The 22,939-nt window shown below is 40.9% G+C and overlaps 1 protein-coding gene across 2 annotated transcripts in view; it reads left to right on the forward strand.

Annotated features, from left to right (window-relative positions):
- Positions 1-22,939, forward strand: part of MAP3K5 (mitogen-activated protein kinase kinase kinase 5) — a 109,706-nt gene that overhangs the window by 40,419 nt on the left and 46,348 nt on the right. For both annotated transcript variants that reach the window (XM_086461206.1, XM_086461207.1), the window contains exons 4-9: positions 3,231-3,424; positions 3,683-3,851; positions 4,828-4,934; positions 8,503-8,673; positions 15,806-15,918; positions 22,379-22,538. In XM_086461206.1, coding sequence (XP_086317332.1) covers positions 3,231-3,424; positions 3,683-3,851; positions 4,828-4,934; positions 8,503-8,673; positions 15,806-15,918; positions 22,379-22,538 — 914 coding nt within the window. The remainder of the gene's footprint in view (positions 1-3,230; positions 3,425-3,682; positions 3,852-4,827; positions 4,935-8,502; positions 8,674-15,805; positions 15,919-22,378; positions 22,539-22,939) is intronic.

A 22,939-nucleotide genomic window follows, 5' to 3' on the forward strand; every position in this document is an offset into this window, starting at 1 on the left:
AGGTTTAGAGCTGTCTGTTATGGGAGCAGCTCCTCAGCTGCTGCCCCCACAGGGGCTCCCATCCCTTGCCCAAATGCAGTTGGGGTTGGGCTCTTTGTAGTGAGAACTTGTGATGGTAACAAAATATGTTTCTCCACAGTAGGAGACTGTAGAATTTATTATACAAGAACAGTCTTGCTGTCACTGTTATCTTTCTTCCTCCACCACCTTTAGTAAATAATATATAACTTTTGATTCTTTTTTCTTTTTTATTTTTTTGCCACCAGAGCTACTGCATACCTGCCTTTGTCAGGTTCAGCTGTTAAATATCTAATGTACTCTTTAGCTAGGGAAGTGAACTTGAGGTCAATATTTCTTCCATTTAGTTTTACTGCATGTGGGGTTTTTTTTCTGTGCTTTTTTTTTTTTTAAGCCTAAGGAAATGAAACTCATAAGCTTGTACTGTTTTTTCATCCTCCACCCTCCTTCTATATCTGCCTGTTTGTATGTCTGATGAATTTCAGCCAAATTTGAGAGTTTTCAGAGATACAGAGCTCCCCACAAAACGTAACTGTCTAGGTTAAGTTAACCAAATCAATGCCCTGGCTGAGAGGAAGGCCACTGTGTTCCCACACTGCTTGCCACTGAGGATCAAGGTGAGAATCTACCTTGAGAGATTGAGACAATTCCTGAGAACCCTGGGGGCCTACTGAACAACTGTAGATTAATTTTATTTTCTTCTATTTTCTTCCCATGTACTGGTTTCTCCTGTCTTTTACTGTTAAGTTCTTCCTTGTCCACTGCTTCCGAATGCTACTGGGTCTGCTCCTATTCAGTAGCAGGCTCTATAATATAACCAGCTTTTTTTCCCCCCCCTCAGGCAACAGGAAAAATGTATGTAAACTAATTTTTGCTGGCTCTCTTGTTCTGGTGAAATAGATACTGACTTTCTACAGAAGGTGCACTTGGGATCAGTTCATAAGAGCTCTTGCTCAGTAGTGGACTCAGGCAGTTGGCCTCTGCAAGAAGAGTAGTTTTCCTGCTTGTAGGATTATTTATGAAGACTCAGTACTGTCTCTGTAGGTGGCCTGACCATTATGCCAGGAAAAACTTTGGGTTCTGTGTATTTCAAAAGCTGGAAACATCCTTTTTTCGGAGTTGATTTTTAGTTAAGACCTGAGCTTTGGAAACAGTGTGCCAGAGGTCTGGGAAGGCCTTCCTGCAAGCAGTCTTGAATTATTTTTAATGCACTGAATAAACATTAGGAAGTAAAATGCTTGCCCCAGGATATCTGTAGCCGCTTCACCCTTTCTCTTGGCTCTGACTTCCCAAACTTTTTTTCCCTTATTTAAAAAAGGAAAGTTGGAGAACAGTCTGCCTATGTTTAATAGTGGCTCCTGTGCCAGTCACTGCCCACCCTTGTCCTGTAATTGCTGAAACCAGTTCCAACAAATTCGTAATTTCCTCGCTGCTTTTGACTGTGGGGCTCATTAGGTTTTAGCAAGGTCAAAGGTTCATCCATTCATTCTTGAAAGTGTGTGATCACCTTACATACTAGCATATTCTTGAATAGAAGTGTCCATTCAGTTCTCCATTGTAAAAATGATCAGTTTGGGTTCTAGCATCACACTTCTTGACTGCTTTTTAAAAATAATGTCATACACTTCCCAGTTCTCAAGTTTCCTTTGAAAATGCTACAGTTGTCCATGGAAAAATGTGTCCTAGCTATTCAGCTGTAATAGCTTGCAGTTGTGGGGCAAGAATCACAGAATCGCAGAGTGGTAGGAGTTGGAAGGGACCTCTGGAGATCATCTAGTCCAACTCCCCCACCAAAGCAAGTTCACCTAGAGCAGGTCACACAGAACTGCATCCAGGCGGGTTTTGAATATCTCCAGGGAGGGAGACTCTGCAACCTCCCTGGGCAGCCTCTTCCAGGGCTCTGTCACCCTCAGAGTGAAGAAGTTTTTCCTCATGTTGAAGTGGAACTTCCTGTGCTTCAGTTTGTGCCCATTGCCCCTTGTCCTGTCACTGGGCACCACTGAGAAGAGCTTGGCCCCATCCTCTTCACACTCACCCTTTAGATATTTATAAGCATTGATGAGGTCCCCTCTCAGCCTTCTCCAGGCTAAAGAGCCCCAGGTCTCTCAGCCTTTCATCATATGAGGGATGCTCCAGTCCCCTCATCATCTTTGTAGCCCTCCGCTGGACTCTCTCCAGTAGCCCTCTGTCCTGCTTGAACTAGGGGACCCAAAACTGGATGCAGTACTGCAGGTATGGCCTTACCAGGACAGAGTAGAGTGGGAGGAGAACCTCCCTAGACCTGCTGGCCACAGTCTTCTTAATGCACCTCAGGATGCCGTTGGCCTTCTTGGCTGCAAGGGGACATGGATGGCTCATGGTCATCCCGTTATCCACCAAAACTAAATTCATCCTTGTGCAAGTCCATCTATGCAATAATCTCCAACCAAGTTCTGACTTAGTTGAGTTCAGTGGACCTCATGTAAATTCCTGCATCAATTACTTTTCAATTTTACAGAGTTTGTCTATATCTGTCAGAATTGGGGTGGGATTGCCTTTATAGCAAGGTCTCAAAGTTTCATAGTATAATAGGTGTAATAATTAGGAAAAAAAAGTAATTCCTGTATTCTTCATAGCCAATCTCTGACCTGTACACAAACATGTTTACTGACATATCTGTACACATACATTTATACAGACTAGAGTACCTCGATCCTTCCATGTTTTTAAAATCTAATAATGCATGTTAAAATGCCTGTTCTAAGCACGCAGCTGGTATTCTGCATTTGAAAACCGTTCAGTCACTGCTCTCTCAATGCATGGAGCTCAGCTTGCCAGGGGAGTCTCTGAAGTGATCTCCTCATTGCTCTGTTAACTTCTGGGAGAGCAGAAGCAGCTGACCAGAAAGTATTAACCTTGGAAGTCATTAAGGGTACCAAAAATGATGGGTGTCAAGAGTTGCTTCCTTAAAGCTTTTCTAAAAATACTTATCTTACAGGAAGCAGTTCAGAAATCTGAAAGAATACATTTCAGGTGTACATCATAGTTGAGATGAAAACTGAATTTATGTAATCCTAGGTTTCATAAGTAAAATCTTGGTCTTGCTGAAGCAAGGAGCAGATCTCCTTTTGACTTTAACGGGTGAAATTCTGCAAGGTAGTATGTGCAGCTGTTTTATGCCAAGGTTTGTCAAACCATAACTACCTTAAATATTGCACCTTGTTTCCCTACAGATGTGCACTGGTAACTACACATTCGTTCCTTATATGATAACTCCACATAACAAGGTATACTGCTGTGACAGCAGTTTTATGAAGGGACTAACAGAACTGATGCAGCCCAGTTTTGAGTCGCTGCTTGGGCCTATATGCTTACCTCTGGTGGATCGATTTATTCAGCTCTTGAAGGTGGCACAGGCCAGCTCGAGGTGAGTTGTCTTTTTGTATCCCTGTGTAAAATTCGTATATTCCTGCTGGCAATATAAAAGTGAGACTCTTGCTTCAGAGCAGTGCGAAGTTTTGTCTTCTGCTGAGAGAAATTGATAATGAATAATTTAGTTTGACCAAATCTCTCCATCGACACTGCTCTATCAATAAATGTTCCACATATACGTTGTGGGAGAGCTGCAGGGCCAGAAAAATGGAAGGGACCCGTCCCAAATTGCTGACGTGTTGTTCATCTCCAGCCAGTATTTCCGGGAATCCATTCTGAATGACATCAGGAAGGCCCGTACCCTCTACACAGGCAAAGAGCTTGCAGCAGAGCTGGCAAGGATTCGCCAGCGAGTGGATAATGTTGAAGTCTTGTCTGCTGACATTGTAATAAACTTGCTGCTGTCCTACAGAGACATCCAGGTATGAATCCTGTGTTTTAAGATTATCTAAAACGTAGTAAATTAAACTACATTCTCAGTGAAATTTTGCCTGCCTTTTGCAGATTTGCCAACAAACTATATGAATAATGCACACTAGTAAAAATCTTTTACAGTATCTTTGCTGATGCTTTTTACTCTGTTTTGTGGTTACATTGTTTATAGTGTGCCTTTACACAGCAGAAAAGTGTTACTGTTTTATAATAGCACCTAAAAAGTATACAATATATAATACTTCTCTCCATCTCAGCATTACTATGTGATGAACAGCCTATAGTGCATCCTGTGTAAAGGCTATGGTAGCGTTCTGCTATTGATGTGTATGTGTATTCTTTGTCACCATGCTTGTGACATTCCTTGTGGCAACGTGACATGTTCATATGCATTTCAGCTTCCAGAATGGTGCTAGTAGTTGCTTACTTTTTTGTACATAATTTCAGCTGTTGCTCCTTAAACATTTTGAAGTGGTTTGGGTTTGGTTTTGTTTGTGTTTGTTTCTTTTTAAAATATGGCAGTGAGTAAGCTACTTTAAAAACTGGGGTATTGAAAGATTCTTTTATTTTGTTTTTGTGGCTTATGCCCACTTCAGAGTTTTGGGATGCCTTAATTCAAATGCAGTTAGTGTTGTAATGTCTGTACAATATAAATTCTCATATGTGTTCAGCCCCTGAAGCCAACTTTAATCATGAAACACATGTACTAAAATTTCCACAGGTCCACATTGAAGCAGTAGTGGAGACCACATTGTGTTCACCTGCTAAACACTGTGCATATTCACATTTCTGATGAGTGCCAGGCTGTTTACAGTTTGAGACCTAAGAAACTCAAATCCATAAAACCTACAACGAACTGAAAATACTTCTTAGTATGAAATAAGAGGTGCTTAGTTCAAAGAGGAGTTTATATAGGCATACCTCAGTACAGTTACCTAAAACTTCATTATTCCCTTCTTTTGGAAGGATTACGATTCCATTGTGAAACTGGTGAAAACTTTAGAAAAACTGCCTACTTTTGACTTGGCTTCCCACCACCATGTGAGGTTTCATTATGCATTTGCGCTGAACAGGTAAGAATCCACCCTTGCTTCTGCTGCTGAACAGTAAGTCAGAACTGCAAACTTCACCCAGGGTTGGTAATCCCAGGTGAAGTTCCCTGCTGGAATCTTCATACACAGGTCTAAGTTTTTCACTGAAGCAACTTTGGGGACTCTGAGCTTTGCAATCTATCTAAGCTTTTTTTTTTTTTTTTTTCTCTCGTGCTGTCAAATTCCATTCCTTTTCCCTTAGTGTGAGTGTTTGATATCTCTTTTCATAGGCTTGCATAATTTTTTTTATTTCAGTACCTCAACTGGAGCAAATAAATGCATAGCGGTATTTTACCTCTGTAAAATATTGTTTCAACATTGCTGTATGAGTGGCAGTGCCGCAGCATTTGTGCTAACTTAGACATCATCTCATTCAAGTCTGAATTCTGGAGACCGGAGGAAAAATTTCATCAAATGTCCATTGGAAGATTTATCTTACAATAATAAAGTAATTTTTATGTTCTCCAGTAATAGGCACAAAATGTGGCACATGGAGCAGCATGCACTTCTTTCATGGGTTAAATGAAAGCCAAGCCTAAAGCTTTTTCTAAGATACTGGCAATTAGGCAAGGCACTAAAAGGAGAGTTTTTTCAGAGGAAATTACAGACGTTTTCTTCTCCTTTGCTGTTATCACAATGAACATTTTGGTAATGACATTTAGAGGAGTAGTCCAGGTGTCAGCAGGCATTGACATTCTCAAATATAGAAAATTTCTACAGACTTTTCTGCTTCATACAGGTTTTAATATTGCAATTCAGGTTCACTGAAAGGCCTCAAAACTGCATGTCACATCAAATTGATGTCAAAATATGTCAAAAGTAATTAATTGTAAAAAATAAACCTGCTTTTGAAACAAAAAAATAAAACAAAATTAAAACCAGCTATTTGGCATTGTTTTGGCTGAATAAAATGTCCAGATCCTTTCTCATTCCTTTATAGCAGGTATATGAAAGTATACGTATTGTGCCCTTTTTGTTCCTACTTTGCCATAAATGTGGAGCTTTGTGGATTAAATAATCCAGCAGGTATCTGCTGCCACTTCTACATAGCCTTCACAAAGGTCACAAGGTGTACCTTGGAGTTTTAACAAGTTACTTAGGCCTCAAGGTCACCATTTTCTAAAACAAAGTCAACTTTGAAAACAGCACTTGAGTAGTTCACCGTGGCACTTTAAAAAACCTACAAAACTGCAGCATGGTCTTCTCAGGCTTATACTTTATTGGTTATAACTTTGTTGGTTCCGTTGGGACTTCTTGCAGACTGAAGGGTCTGATTTTGTAGATATGATTGTAAGATGTAGCCTTTGAGCATATCTGTCACACAAAAGGTCTATGCAGTACCTCCAAAGGAGTTCAGATTTTTCTTTCCATCCCTCCTCCAGATACTACATTCAAGACAGCCATGAAAATGTTCATGCTTTCATGCATGTAAAGCAGGAATTACTTGGGCTAGTTGTAGCTTTCACCTTATTGGAAATAGGGAGGATAAGGCAGGTCTGGAATATTCTGTGCATCTGAATGTGGGAGAAGCTGTCCCTCTTGCTTCTGATCCAGGTCACTAGTACAGAAGGATGGGGCAGCTCAATTAGTCAGGATTAGTCTGACCTAAATCAAGAAAGTGTGTGAGGGCATTGATGACTGGAGAGTAAGCAGAAAGAAAAGTAGGGACCTCTGTCTCTGGAGAGGAGCAAAGTGTAAATAGCTCACATTACGAAACATTGTTGTGCCTTACTGGTTTTGTTCTCGTTAAGTTCAGCTAGCTATTGGTTTAGTCTGGATTAGTGATAGTTGATAAAAGATATGGAAGAGTTACGCACCTGAAGCTCTATTCTGAAAATGGTCCTTCTGTAATGAAAGTCAGCTGAAAAACAAAGAAGCTGCAGACTTTAACAACTGGGCAAGTGATCGGTTGGCAGGAGAGCTAAAATAACACGGGCCTGAAGGAGACTTATTTGCTCAGCCAGGAGCACTTATTTTCTCTCTCTGGGGCCTGGGATTGGAAGCACTTGTCAGTCTCAAATGAGTGCAGCAGCCTCGCTGTGCCACTCTAGAAGTACTTGGGGATTCTACTGCAGCTCTGTAGTCTGAGGGGACTGTTCTTAATTTGTTAGAATTTGACTGGTTTGAAGGTTGGGAAGAGATGGCACTGGGTTTCATTTGTCTTTCTCGTCAGGCTGAGACATCAGTAGAGGTTGGCCCAGCATGTAGACCTGCACGCTCTTTTTGGTTTGCTTTGGTTTTTTTGACTCGGGCAAGCAGTTTATACTGTCTGCTCAAAGAAGTGCTTTTACTCTGTTTTCTTAATTATTTTTTGCTATGATGTAAGTACTCATTTGTCCTCTGTTACTCATTCTGCTTGATTTAAACCTTTTCTTCCACATCATTCCCTTCTGGAGCTGCATGCCTGAGCTCAGAGCTCATGAGCTCTGATCTCTCAGGTCTGATATTGACACTGCCTGTGCAGATGCATCAAAACTTTGATATGTTCTTGTACAGAGAGAAAAAAAAAATCCATTACTGAGCCTCTGTTCAAGTAGCATCTGCTTCAAGATGGCTGTGGCTTTTGATAAGTTGTTTTTTTTTTTCCTGAGGTAGCCTTCTCTTGCAAGCTTAAAGCTTGCAAGACAGATACAAACGCACTTCTATATATTCCCCCAATTCAAATAGTAGCCACTCAAACATTACAAGCAGTTTCTCCAGAAGAATATAATAGTCTCCACAAACCACTCAAGAATAGTTTTTGCTGAGAAAGGAATAGTTTGCTCGTTGAGTACACAAATACGTAAAAATGTCTAAATTTTTGATGATGTAGGTATCCAAACTGAGTCACCAGGAAGTGTGTAATACTTGCAATTATGTGGTTTATTTGTCTGAAGTACTTCTGTAATATTATCTTACTTGCTTCACTTTCTAACCTTTCCCTATCATGGGAATTCAGTCTGGTTTGTGCTTTTTGATTTTTTTTGCTTCACATTCAAAATGTATATATTTAAAAAAACCCCAAATCAAAACTAACAAACAAAACCCCCAAAACAAACAAACCAACAAAAAGCCCCCGAGAACAAACACACCCCCCCCGCAAAAAAAAAAAAAACAAAACCAAAAAACAACTAAAAAACCAAAACCAAAACCGCCCAAAAATAACCAAACCAGAAACACAAGATGGAATCTTTTTTCCCTTTGAAACCTTAATTACTATGAAAGAAGTATTAGGTATGAAACCAAAGTTCATATCTTTCTATTTTGTAAGAAAGTAACACGTGATCTTTCGAAGAATTGCTCTTGAGGCTGTTGTTGCTGTTATCAGCTCTTTGCTGTAGCTGACGAGAGAGAGGAAACATGTTTGGGGACTTTTATAAAGGTGTCCTGTGATATTAAGAAAAAAAAAAAAGGAAGAAGTGGGGGGAAGTGTCTATATAGTACATTGTGTCTAGAAGCACATTTTACGTGGATGATATCATACATATATATATATTCAAACATGGCCATGAAAAAAGTATTTCTTGTTAACTTTATTGGGGTTTTTAATAATTTTTTTTTTTTTTAATAGGCGAAATCTGCCTGGAGACAGACAGAAAGCTCTGGAAATTATGATTCCCTTAGTAGAACAGGAAGACCAAGTAGCTTCAGATATGTACTGCCTGGTTGGTCGAATTTACAAGGACATGTTTTTGGAATCTGGGTTCATAGATATAGAAAGCAGGGACAAAGGGACGTTCTGGTGAGTACTGTTTTCCTCGTCTATGTCCTTTTGTTTAGCTTTGGGAAAATGTTCCTTAAACAAGTATGTATTTCAACTCTTTTTCATGCCAAATAGAATCATAGAACAGATTCAGTTGGAAGAGACCTTCAAGATTGTGTCCAACCTTTGTCCTAGCTCTACCAACACCACTAAACCATGTCCCTAAGTACAACATCTACCCGTCTCTTAAACACCGCCAGGGATGGTGACTCCACCACCTCCCTGGGCAGGCTGTTCCAATGCCTGACAACCCTTTTGGTAAAGAAATTCTGCCTAATATCCAGCCTGAACCTCCCCGGGTGCAGCTTAAGGCCATTTCCCCTTGTTCTATCGCTTGTTACTAGGGAGAACAGACCAACCCCCGCCTCGCTACAACCTCCTTTCGTGTAGTTGTAGAGAGCGATAGGGTCTCCCCTCAGCCTTCTCTTCTCCAGGCTGAACAGCCCCAGATCCCTCAGCCGTTCCTCACACGAGACATGCTCCAAATCCTTTACTAGCTTGGTAGCCCCCCTCTGTACCCTCTCCAGCACCTCAGTGTCCTTCTTGTAGAGAGGGGCCCAAAGCTGCACACAGTACTCGAGGTGCAGCCTCACCAAAGCCAAGTACAGGGGCACGATCACCTCCCTGCTCCTGCTGACAACACTATTCCTGACACAGGCCAGGATGCCACTGGCCACCTTGGCCACCTGGACACACCGCTGGCTCATGTTCAGCCGGCTGTCAATCAACACTCCCAGGTCCCTCTCTGCCTGGCAGCTCTCCAGCTACTCCTCCCCAAGCCTGTAGCGCTGTTGGGGGTTGTTGTGGCCGAAGTGCAGGACCCGGCACTTGGCCTTACTGAAACTCATGGAATTGGCCTTGGCCCAGAGATCCAGCCTATCCAGATCCCTCTGTAGAGCTTCCCTGCCCTCAGGCAGATCGACGCTTCCACCCAGCTTGGTGTCATCTGCAAACTTACTAAGGGTGCACTCCATCCCCTTGTCTAAATCGTTGATAAAGATGTTAAACAGGAGTGGCCCCAGTACTGAGCCCTGGGGGACACTGCTCGTGACCGGCTGCCAACTGGGTTGAACTCCATTGACCACAACTCTCTGGACTCGGCCATCCAGCCAGTTTTTCACCCAGCAAAGCGTCTGCCCATCCAAGCCAAGAGCAGCCAACTTCTTTAGGAGAATGCCATGGGCAATGGTGTCAAATGCTTTACTAAAGTTGAGGTAGATGATGTCCACAGCCTTTCCCTCATCCAACAAATGGGCCGCCTTGTCATAGAAGGAGATCAGGTTTGTTAAACAGGACCTGCCCTTCATAAACCCGTGCTGACTGGGCCTGGTCACCTGGTTGTCCTGCGTGTGCTGCATAATGGAACTCAGGATGATCTGCTCCATCAGCTCCCCTGGCACTGAAGTCAAACTGCCAGGCCTGTAATTTCCCGGATCACCCTTCCGTCCCTTCTTATATATGGGTGTTATATTGGCTGACTTCCAATCTGCTGGGACCTCCCTAGTCAGCCAGGACTGCTGATAAATGATGGACAGTGGCTTGGTGAGCACCCCTGACAGTTCTCTCAGCACTCTAGAATGTACCCCATCCGGCCCCATAGGTTTATGCACATCAGTGCGGAGCTGTGGGTCACTGAGCATCTCCTCCTGGATTGTGGAGGGGACATTTTGCTCCTGGCCCCTGTCTCTTGGCTTGGGGGCCTGACTTTCCCTGATACAAGTGTTCCTATTACTAAAGACTGAGGCAAAGAAGGCATTAAGCACCTCAGCCTTATCCTCGTCTCTTATTACCATATTACTTCCTGGATCTAGTAGGGGATGGAGGCTCTCCCTGGTCTTTCTTTTGTTGTTAATGTATTTATAGAAACTTTTCTTGTTGCCCTTTACCTCCAAAGCCAGATTAATTTATAGCTGGGCTTTGGACCTTCTAATTGCCTCTCTGCATAACCTAAAAACATTCTTGTACTCATAATGAGTGGTCTGCCCCTTCTTCCAGAGGTCATAGACTCTCCTTTTTTCCCTGATTTTGAGCCAAATCTCCCTATTCAGCCAGGCCAGTTGTTTTTGCTGCTGGGTCATCTTACAGCACATGGGGATGGCCTGTTCCTGTGCCTTTAAGATTTCCTTCTTAAAAAGCATCCAGCCTTCCTGGACTCCTATACCTTTCAAATCTGACTCCCAAGGGGTTCTATCAAATGACCTCCTAAAGAAGTCAAAGTCTGCCCTTCAAAAGTCCAAAGTGGCGGTTTTGCTGCCCCTCCCAACATTTCTAAGAACAGAGAACTTAATAAATGTTTGGCATCCTTAAAGGTTACGCTTAATCTTGTCACTTATTTGTTAAGAATGAGATTTATGTTGTTCACAGATCCGGTTCCGCAAAGTTCTTGAAGTGACTTGGAGACTTGGAAGTTTAGGTAGCTCTCATCAGAGTGTATTTTTTCTTTTTCCCAAATGTGAAGTCTGCTGTTTACTTGGACAGTAAGCAGCGGTGAATCAATTGGCATATCTGCAGCCTAATAGATACTAGCTAGCTGGGGTTAAAGGTGTTGAAGTTTAACTCTGCACTGATGCTTAGGATGTACTATTCTGTCTTTTTTCGGCTTCCATGCTCACAAGCAATATGACTGTTCCAAACTCATGCTGGCAAAAGTTTTATCACCTTGTCATCACCATACAGTATATGCATATTAGAGTGGACTACAGTACCATCGGTAGTCAAAGAAGCACACAATAGGCTAGACAAATCCTTATCTTAATTTTAGAGGCAAGTATCATGCTTTTTAATTGCTTTTGAAATGCTGTTATGTGGAATAGGTTAAAAAATGGAGGCACTGGATGCCATCCTAGACCTCTGCCAGAGTGAGCTGCTTTTCTCTGGCTGATTCAGATGAGGAAACAGACAATCTGTGTTTCTATATCCTGCACATCAGATCCTAGTTCTGGCCCTGTGCTTGTCAGCTGCCTGTTGAAGTATGCTTAGAATGGAAAGCTTTCTTCTCCCTTCGTCGTTTATTATGTTTTCAGTAAACTTCAGATTAGAACTGTCTTTGGTAAAAGATAAGATAGAATTGTTTACCATTTATGGCCTCAGAATACAAGTACAGTTTATAATAGCTGGTCGTGCTTTTGAGTGTTGCAATGCTTACTGGATTTTTTTAAAGATGTTGAAATAACAGGAATGCAACATATTGTCATCATCATCCCCCTTCATAATTTTGGATTAAACAAAAATTTTATTTCCTCTGAGGCAAAACCTCAAGATTCTGTTTTAAAAAAGTATTTTGCTAATGTCATGAACTGATATAAAAAGAAAACTGCAGTCATATATACAAATACTAGGCATTATCACAGCTTAAATAGAATAAATAGAAATTACTTTTGCGGTTATACATCTTCCTTTTTCCTCATTCATAGTGCCTTACGAACAGATGAACTTTGATATTTTCAAACATAATTGAACTAAGAATGATTATATGTAAAATAGTGGTAATTACTTCTAGGATATTTCATGTAGCCATTTTAACACACTTTTAATAGGTGCATCTTGGCGATTGTGATATTCCTACATTAGATGAGGGGAAGTGATTGTAGTCAGGCATACCAGTTTGGCAAAGGACAGCAGGCTGGCAGCTCCTGCATCAGGGTAGGGTGCTGACCGGCCAGCCCCTAAATGATCCCTGAAGTCTCTGGCAAGTAAGACCCAATATAGGCTGCTCCGTGCGCCTGTTGCCGTAGAACGAGGTGATCTCTGTTGAGTCAAGCTGGAGTTTGACCGAAAGCTGTACCGAATGGGACAGTTGCTTTTGGTTTGTACTTTGTGCTGAGTATTGATTTGAATTCTAGTGTCAGTCATGCAGCAGGCTTGGCAGGGCTGAAGGGTTGACTCACAACTCAGTGGAAGGCTCTTGGGAAGGAGCAGACCTACTCTAGTGCCACGGCAGGGAAGAAGGTGTGTTCAGGAACAGTGCCTCCGTGATAGTGTTACTTCATGTTGAGATAAAGGTTCTTATCTCAGTGTTAGGGAAATGAGGATGTAGGGGAAGTATAGTGAATTGCGTAAGATAATGAGAATTTGGCAGCAGAACCAAAGCATTGGTTTTGCAACAACTAGTGATATCAAAGTACTTTGGTTCGTACCAGGGGGAAAAGGAGGTGAGGGAAGAAAAAGTGGGCAGTGTGCTTTCCTGACAATTAAAAAGCAGAATAAAAGACATCTTTCATATAAATATGAATGAAGAGATGAAAGATTAATTATTAACTGTCACTTTCTTGTTGCGTACTGACAGTGTAAATCAGACTTACCAAAGCTATCGAGTCTTTATTCGAATCTTTTCACTGCTGCCTCCTTAATTCAGTGTCTGCACTGCAACATTTTCCCAAATGTCAGCTTTCAATTTCTTGATGGCATTTACAATCACATCAGGTAAGCCAGCCTCTACTTTATAGGCAGACTTTTAAACATTACCGCCTTTCTGGGATCCTGCACGGGTTCCTCCAGTGATGTTTGGGGCATGACAATGTACACCAATTGCTCCAGTTGAGTTTAGATCAGTTCAGTCAATAGATGTGAATTGTTTGGGAACCGTGAATATTTTCATCTGTTCAAAATTAATTATTACATGTTATTCTTTTTATTTTTCGTCTTTAAATTTTTGCTCTCCAGGCTATGTGGGTATAAGGCAGGTTTAAGAATGTCAGCAAGGATCGCACCAAATAAAAAATTGCACTTTTGGTTGTAATGATTTAGGGGAGGTAAATAGGACTACAGAGGTCCAAGATACTAGTATTTCTTGATCTGAGTAGCATGTAAAGATGGCTAGAAAATGAATTTCTGCTGTGGGGAAGAGAGATTTGGAAGCAATTTGGGAAGAAAAGGAAGAACCCAGGAACTAAAAAAAAATCCCAGGATGTCCCTTCTGGTCTACTGGGTATAGGTGGCAAGGTCCTGGCAGCAGGGGACTTCAGGGGTGGCCTCTGACAAGAGACAAGAAGCTGCCCTTTGTCAGGCACAGTCAGTTCCAATGGACTTATCACTGGCCCAAACTGAGCACATCAGCAACACTGGTGGAGCCTCTGTGGTAACATATTTAAGAAAGGTTGGTTTGTTTTTTTTTTTTTTCAGGTGGTTTCACCAATGTTTCTGCAAGCAGTTACTGTTTTGCAAACTTAAGCTCATCTCCACCTCCTTTGCCTGTATGATTAACATTGTTTATAGCACAAATGTGCCCACCTGTTGATGTGCATGAGAGATGTTGAAGTTTTGTATGTATCTGGGCAAGAACTAGAGAAAATTTGAGTCATGCCAGAAATCAGACATTTTAGGGCAAAACTAAAAAGTAAACAAACAGAGTCTCTTGTATTGGCACAAACCCACTTATTTTCAAGGGTTTTTCTTCTTCTGACAATATTTCCTGTCTCTTTTTTTATGATACTGCTTGAAGATTACAGTGTGCAAGATCTCTAGGGCAAAAAAGGGAGTCCAATTCCCAACATCACTATGTTTCCAAACAGATTATGCCAGCCGACGGGTCTCTTTAGTTTATATATGCTTAGAATTGGTGTGTTGTCCTGTTTGGTTGGTGGGGTTCTATGGGGTATAGCTTTTTGTTGTGGGTTGTTTGGGGTTTTTTTGTGTGGTATGGGTTTTGTTTTTTTTTTCCCCTGAAGTGAGCAAAAATGTTTTGTATGTTTTCTTTCTTGTTTTTTTTTTTTATAACTCATAGTACAAAAGGGAAGGCAGATGAGGAGAGAAAAGAGTTAATTGAGTCTTCTGTGCTCATTATGCTTTTTTAAGAGGACTAGACTCTTGTCTAATGATTAAATTCTTTGGAGGTGGGCAACTGGAGTATAGAAAAAGAATGTGTGTAGCAGATTGACGAGGAGCCTGTCTTGCAGTTTTGGAAAGCAGAGCTTATTTGAAGGGTATAAAGTCCTGAATCAGTAGAGCAGGAAAAACAGCAAACGAAATAAAATTTAAAACACAGCCACATTTTTGGCCTGCTAGGATCAAAATGCCTTAGCTTTGCTTTCATGCCAAAGCGTGGTCTGGGAGCCAAATCCTTAGTTTTTGTATTGATTGTTTTTCTTTTCTTCCTTGTGTATTAATCTCACAACCTGCTTAAATTTTTTTATGTAATCTATTTGTTTGTCTGAATTGTCCCCATCCTTTTGAAAGTAATTTCAAACTCCATTGCTTTTACTGTAGTAGAGTTGTGTTAACCGAATCTCTTGTGCTCCTTAACTCACATGTTAAGAGTCTTGTTTGCCTCCTCCTTACAGAAAGGGGTGTGTGTGTGTGTGTATATATATATGTGCACAACCAAACATGTCATTATTCTGTAGAACGAGTTTAAAGCACTGTAGCTCTGCTGTCGCTGTTGTCACCACAACTTGCGTTGCTAGCATGAGGACAGCATGTGCTGTGTTTGTGTGAAGCCGCTCGACTTCTTTTTAAGACAAGGTTTAGGCCAGGTGAATACCACTGCTGTTCCTCTTGCTCACTGACTTCCTCTTGAGGAGAATGAAATCTAGTATAGTCCTTTGTTATGTGAGTAGACTCATAAGGACAATGTCAATGAGACACCCAGTAAAGAATAAAATTTGGAGTAGCTGGAATTGTAACTAAATGTGAAGTATGGTTTTGAATCACTTGCTTTTGTGTCTATGCATTTTGATATGCTTGTATATCACTGTAGCAGATCCACAATAGAATCTAAGGTTTCAAGTCAGTGAAAAATCATGTATTTAAGAGTAGATTAATGAGCTTATTAATAAATGTAACTGTGAAACAGGTCTTTTGCAAGCTGATGGTATTTTTTTTCTTTAGTCTCAAAGAAAATTAGAAATCTATTAAGATACGGTACCTTTACTGGGATGCCTGAGTAGGGTCTGTACTTGTTGTGTGAGGGGAAAGGAAATGGGAGGAGGATGTATAAATACTAGACTCCTAAAAATAGCCACAAAGCATGTGTGGAAAACAGTAAAATGTTTTTGCTTCCATGGATTCTTGCTGTGTGAATAGAAGATAAGCACTTAAAGTACCTAAAAGTATAATTATGTCCCCATTAGATCATATTATTTAGAAAGTAAACTTGTATGTTTGTTTTTTCTAGGTTCAAGAAGGCATTTGAGTCGGAGCCAACATTACAGTCAGGAATTAATTATGCAGTACTCCTCCTGGCAGCTGGACATTGCTTTGATACTTCTTTTGAGCTGCGGAAAGTTGGTAATTATGGCTTGCAAATTCACAGTGAAATCACATTCTAGTGAAAGTAGACGCTGTCATTTCCTCACTGTCATAGGGGAAAAAATCTGCTGGTTGTATACAAATGCTTTGATAGTGAGCATGTGAATATTTAAGCTTGTCTTCCCCACCACCACTGATCCCACCTGATTGCGGGTGAGCACTGTCATGAAAACCTGGTTCCAGTTTCAAGGTCTCAACTGGTTACCACAGCTTAGTGAAAACTGACAGCCCTTCTTTGCAGTGGCATCTTTTGTGTGAAACGGGAACCCCTGATGGGGGAATCCAGTTCCAGCTAGCATTCTTTGAAACAACAAACAAAACCCACTGTAGAACTCTAGGGAATATGGACAAAAAGCCCACCCTAAGAGTGGGGAAAATGCACTCACTTGACTTGAGCTTGGAAGGGGCTGAGAGAAGAATGTTTCTCTTCCATTGCTTTCTTTGAGGTTTCCTGAATGTCTGTATTTATACAATCATAGAATCATGGTTGTTTGCGTTGGAAGGGACCTTTTAAAGACCATCTAGTCCAACCCTCCTGCTGTAGGCAGGGACATCTTTCACTAGATCAGCTTGCTCAACCTGACCTTGAACACTTCCAACGATGGGGCATTCACAGCTTCCCTAGGCAACCTAGTGCAATGTCTAGCCACCCTTGTTGTAAAAAACTTAAGAAGGAAGAATTAAGGTGTCCATTTTGTTTGTATTTTGTTTGTGATTTTGATGGATTTGAGGAGAGTGCAAAGTCAAGATTAGTCAGTAATACTTTTCAGGGAAGGTACGGGAGAAAGCACTGAATGTTGTAATATGTAGTAACTCATCCTTTGCAACTGGCATTCTTCTCCATGAATCCGTATAATTCTTAACTTATTGTAAAGTCTTTTTTATCCTTCTGTCTCTTGAGGATATTGTCAAGTGAGAAAGGTTCTTCACTCCACAGAATGCATCTGTAATCAGCCACTGCTCTAGCAGTTAAGTGTGCACTGTATGTCTGGAAGTAATTTTCTAGATAAACAGGTTTTTTGAGTGTGAAGGTCAGAGTGAGATGGTCACTTTCACATACGTATAGGAAGTGAAGTTGAAATTGTTTGGTGTGAATGAAGGTATTCGTTTCGATGTGATAGGTTGCATAGAGTTGCCCCAACTACTGTGTTTGCCCTTCTGTGAATGAGTGAGATTTTGGTTTTTTGGGTCGGATAGAATACTTTCATCTCCTACACTGAAATTTGAATCCTTGTGCCAGTGTAGGAGGTAAAAATACGTGTTTTGCTGTCTACGTAGCATTTACAAATATTCACTCAGCTGGCCTAATTTTAAATTAGATAGTGTAGCGAAGCTGGGCTGTATTTATTGTGTAGTTTAATTTGAAACCTTCAATTTTAAAGAAACTTCTCAATTGCACACAGGCTACAGCCAACTAGATTTGGACAAGTTGTCCTCAGGAAATCGGGGTGTTATTTGTAGGGATAAGGTGTTTGGTATCCTTTTCTCGTGAGTTTGTTCAGTGTTGTTTTCCCTATTAGTTGTATGGGAGAACATTACAGAAATTAAGCTTCCTTATTACTTAAGGTTTCATCCGTGGCTGATGAATGATTGAGTGGAGAAATATCCAGTAGCTATTTGGTGGAAGTTTTTGTGTTCTTTCGGTGGTGGGTTTTTTTTTGTGGTTTTGTTTGGGGTTTTTTTTTTTTTTTTTTGGAGCTGTTGGTGTGCCTCTCATCTAAACATTTAATTGGTATCTGTTGAAAACCCTTGATATAGCAACCCCTCCTTTCTGTCTGTCTTATTTTGTTATGGGAAATATTGTCAAAATACTTTAAGCCTCAGACTGACTGAGCTATTTTGAAACAAGTTTTCAAATACATATATAGTATAGAACCAATGCGTGCCACTGGTCATTGATTTCTAGTTGGTAAGACTGTGGTCACTGTTCCTAGAATCATAGAATACCAGGTTGGAAGCGACCTCAAGGATCATCTGGTCCAACCTTTCTTGGCAAAAGCACTGTCTAGACAAGATGGCCCAGCACCCTGTCCAGCTGAATCTTAAAAGTGTCCGATGTTGGGGAATCCACCACTTCCCTGGGGAGATTATTCCAATGGCTGGTCGTTCTCACTTGAAAAATTTTCCTCTTGAGTCCAATCAGAATGTCCCCAGGAGTAACTTGTACCCATTGCCCGTTGTTTTTTCCATGTGACTTCTTGTGAAAAGGGAGTCTCCATTTTTGTAGTCACTCTTTAAATACTGGAGCATGGTGACAAGGTGTCCCTTAGGCCTTCTCTTCTTAAGGCTGAACAAACCCAGTTCTTAGCCTTTCCTCATATGGCAGCCTTCCCAGTCCTTTGATATCTTTGTGGCCCTTCTCTGGACCCTCTCCAGCCTGTCCGCATCTTTTTTATATAGTGGGAACCAAAGCTGAACACAGTATTCCAGGTGTGGCCTGACAAGCACTGGGTAGAGTGGGATAATGACTTCTTTATCTCCGCTGGTGATGCCCTCGTTGGTGCAACCCAGCATCCTGTTGGCTTTCTTTGCGGCAGCGGCAAACTGTTCACTTATATTGAGCTTATTGTCCACCAGGACCCACGGGTCTCTTTCCACAGAGCTGCTCCCCAGCTGGGTAGATCCCAGCCTGTGCTGCACTCCTGGATTATGTTTTCCCAGTTGCAAGACCTTACACTTGCCTTTGTACAATGAGGTTTGTCAGCTGGCTTGAGTTGTGCTAGATTCTGAGGATAATTTTGTTTTTTCTTTGTTTTGGGCTAATATTAATGTTTTAAAGAAAAATAAGCAAAACTACAGAGGCTGTGTGGGAAAATGTTGTGATTTTTTTTTTTTTTCTTCCCCTGTCCCAAGAATCTCTTACACATGTGTCATTCTTTTGATGTCACCTGTTGTTTAGAACTATGTGTACAAGACCATTCATTAGCAGTAGCTAGATTTCCCTGGCAGTGCTTTCAGTTTGGTGTCCACCCGCAACATTACCTGAGGCACATAGAAATTAGAGGAAGTCTGGGAAATGGAGAGGGGCAAAAGCAAGCTCATTGAAGTTCAGTCCAAGTTATATGGAAATTATATTGGTAGATTGGGAAAGGCTAAAGAAGGATCTGATCCCTAACAGCACTTCAGAGGGTGCATGAGGCTGAAATTAGGAGACAGACATCTGATTACATTGGCAATAATGTAATAACTTCAATAAAACTAAGCATAAGTCCAGTATCCAAAAGAATTTTTAACCAATCTGCATCAGATCAGACAATTTGCCTTCTGAAAGTTCCTACCTTTACTTGTCAGATAATAGTTCACAACTAAATGATTACATGAAGCATTAATGAAAATCCTTCTTCTATTTTCTGAATAGTATTGCTTTTTTAATTGTAAAAAATAGCAGAACTTTGAGACCAAAACAGGAATGCAGTGCTTCGCATTGACAGTAATGATCTCTGCAAGCTGTGCAACTTTGACACAGGATCCTTAGGATCCTGTAATATGAATTGTTCTGTCAATATTTGAGAAAGGAAAGCAGTTTATTTATAAAGCCTTCATAGTAATATTTAACTGGTAATATCTACTTCTGTTCCTTATTTTCTTCACAAGCTGTAGGTATATTCTTGGTGTTACAAAAACAATGGCTTTTCTGGCATTAATGGTTCCTCTATTCTGGCTTATTTATTTTTAAGGCAAAATATTTTTGATAAAATATACTGGAATTCAGCTGCTGCTTGTTTTTTCTCCCCCTGTGAATGCCAAGTTTATCATGGAAGCAGAGAATGTCTTGACTTTGCCTGGATTTTCTTATGCTCTCAGAAAGCTTTTAAAGATGATGAAACAACGAGAAAAGAAGTTACACAAGGAGACCACAAACTCAGAGTGAAATTCAGGAAGGTGTTCACTTTGCATGTTTGCATAGAAAGGTTTTTTTTTGTTCCCCCATCCTCAAAACCAGACAAAACCCACTGGAAAACAAAACAAAAAAAACCCCACTTCTCTAAGTTAGAGTTAGTCTTTTGAACCTATTGCTAATGTCTTCACATTGCAATTGCATTTTTCCAACTTCCTTTTCAGGGATAAGTAAGTTTCTAAATAAGCTTTGTCGAGGAAGGTCGGCATATTGAGTTTTAGCACTAAGTACCTCACCTTTCTTAGAAGAATTTGATGAGAGGCTGGTGTTGTCTTCTCTAGGGTAGTAGGATCCACATCATGGAAAACTTGGGTAAAGCTTCCAGTTTATCCAGGCTACATAACAGTAATGATTCCCAGACTTAGTGTCCTCAGATACCATTGCTGCTACGCATCCATCGTTTCTCCCATCTTCCTATACCTCTCCCTTCTTCCATGAGCTAGGACTCAAAATCCTTGCTAAAACCAGTCTTACCCTCCTAACAAACACTTCTCCCTGCCATACCAGTAATCCTAGTCCTTCTCCATGTGAGTTGTGCTTCATCAAAACTACACGCTCAATTTGTACCTTGCTTTGGCTCTGTTCCCAGGCCTGGAGCACTGGAGGGTTGTGATGGGTGGGTTCCTACAGGCACAATGAAGCATGGTGCAGTGTGTAAGCCTGTGAACCAGAGACCAGTGCTGCTGTTTACTGTGACAAATAACTTGTGATAGCTTGTCAGTGGTGACTGCAACTGTGAGTACCGTCGCTCAGTACTCAGCGAAGGCCCTCCACACGACTAAATTGCTCTCTTTGCCCTTCCTCCCAGCAAAGGTATACCTGTCTGAAATGATTCATGTATTCCTGTGATACTAGTTTCTTACTTCCCTTGTGATGAGGTCACATTCAAAGGCTGTGGAAGTTAGTAGGTGTCTGTCTGCTCTCGTATGTTGTCTTGAGCATGCGAATGTTCCAGACATTCTAGCAGAGCCCTTCAGCCTTTGACGATATTACTGAGTAGTGTTATTTTAGAGTCCTGGGGAAGATTAATTTTTCCCATTTACTGTGTTGTAGGGGTAGTGTGTAGATTTTAGTTTCTAGAACCCAACTGTAGTTGAACACATTTAACACAAATTCCCCCTTCCTATCCTACACTGACAAGTGTAGGTGTACCTCCTCAAGCGGTCTCTTGCCAACATGCATGTGTATAGCACCCTGGCTTAAAGCCTTGCAGAGCTGGTATACGTAGATAGAGATGGTCACCACTGTACCTTGTCGAGTTGATGGAGGTAATGTACATTGCATCATATCTCAGGTAGATCTGAGATATTTTGTAAAATCTATTGCATTTTTAAACAAACTTCTTTCCCAAGAAGTGAACGAATAATGGTTTTATATGACTTAACTATTTTATTCTGTATGTTACTCAAGCATGACAATTTCTTGTTAGCAAGAGAGCACCAAGTGTGAAACATAGGTGTGAAAGAGGCTATAGACCACTTGGATACAATTTCACATTTAAAAACATTTATTGTCTGACATCAATAACATAAAAATGTTAACAACGTGAGGAAACAAGATGAATTTGGTAGGCTGAAATGTAGCTAATGTAATGATATACATTTTGATAAGATTTATTGCTGCTTCCAGCATGAAGTTTAGTCTGCTACCTACTTAAGGAAGGTTAAGGAAAAAATAAAGATCAACAGTTGTGTTTAAATTTCTTGTGAGTACTCAGCCTTAATATCAAGGACAAGGGAAGGTGGTGTGGGAGGGAAACTGGCATAGTGGAGTAGTGTGGGGAAAAATGAATAAAAGACTGTGGTGGTGAAGAGGCTTGTCTTGTAAGCTGCAAATTGTGTTATTTGTGGGGAATGGTGTAGTGCATATCATGTTAGCTATAAATATGCAGCAGCTAATATGAACTAAAAATCCATCCTAAAGGCCACAGGGAAACTTACAGTTCTCGGAAAACTTAGCAAGTCAAAATAAAACCTGAGGCTCTCCATAGTCTTGAGTTGCTGAGGGACTTACGAATATTAATAGATCTCTTTCATTGGGGTAGGACTTGCGGCAATTAAAAGAACATCACTGCTGGAAGAAGCCCAGTGGATCATCTGTTCCTTCTGCATGGGACCTTGTCTATAAAGGTAAGTTTGGGGCTTGGGGCTTGTAAGTCAAAGAAACAAAGCAGAAAAAAACATAATAGGTGCCTTATTCAGCATCTGTTAAGTTTTTACAGCTATGTTGTGTAGCCTAAGGCCCCAATTTACCTTTACAGATGAGGTCCATGCAAGAACATAGGTAATCTGACTGTGGCCTTGTCCTGACAGTGATGTCTTAAAGTTCCTTTCTTGAGAAGCCTTTAGAAGAGGGGGAAGGGAAAAAAAAGTCTGCTACCGCTTAGGTTGTTTGTAACTGGTAAGTATGATTTCCATCTAACTTCACTGAAATGGAGAGGCTACAGTAATTGAAGCAATTAATAAATTTCAAACCAGGGAAATGGTTATTTTAAAACTGCATTAATACATTTCTCTGACCTATTATTCTTCTTTACTACAGGAGTAAAGATCAGCAGCCTACTTGGTAAAAAGGGGAGCTTGGAGAAACTGCAGAGCTATTGGGAAGTGGGATCTTTCTTGGGGGCCAGTATGTTGGCTAATGACCATATAAGAGTGATCCAGGCTTCAGAGAAGCTGTTTAAACTGAAGGCACCAGCATGGTAAGGTGATAAACGAGATCATGTGCATTGCTATGTATTAAAACATTGGACTCTTTCAGCTTTCACAGTCGGCATCATATTTAGCTGACAGGAGATTGGGTTTGTTTTCTTTTACAAATTTTTCTGTCTGTGTATTGTTCCTCTGCACTTTTACACAGACAAGGGACTTTTTTTTTTTTATTTTTTTTCCCCCCTTTTGCACTTATTCAGGAAGAGATTGGATATGAATCTTTAATTTGATGTCTGAGAAGGGCAGATTCACCATTGGCTCCAGGCTCTTCTGAGGGCAAGGGGGAAGGGAGGAGTTGCTTGTAGGCACCATACTTCAGCGGTTACATTGCTGAATAGAAGTGATAGTGGGTTTAGTCATAACTGCCTGAAAGTTTATGGGTATGCAGACA

This window comes from Leptosomus discolor, chromosome 2 (genome assembly GCF_034619465.1).
Source record: "Leptosomus discolor isolate bLepDis1 chromosome 2, bLepDis1.hap2, whole genome shotgun sequence".
NCBI lineage: Eukaryota > Metazoa > Chordata > Aves > Leptosomiformes > Leptosomidae > Leptosomus > Leptosomus discolor.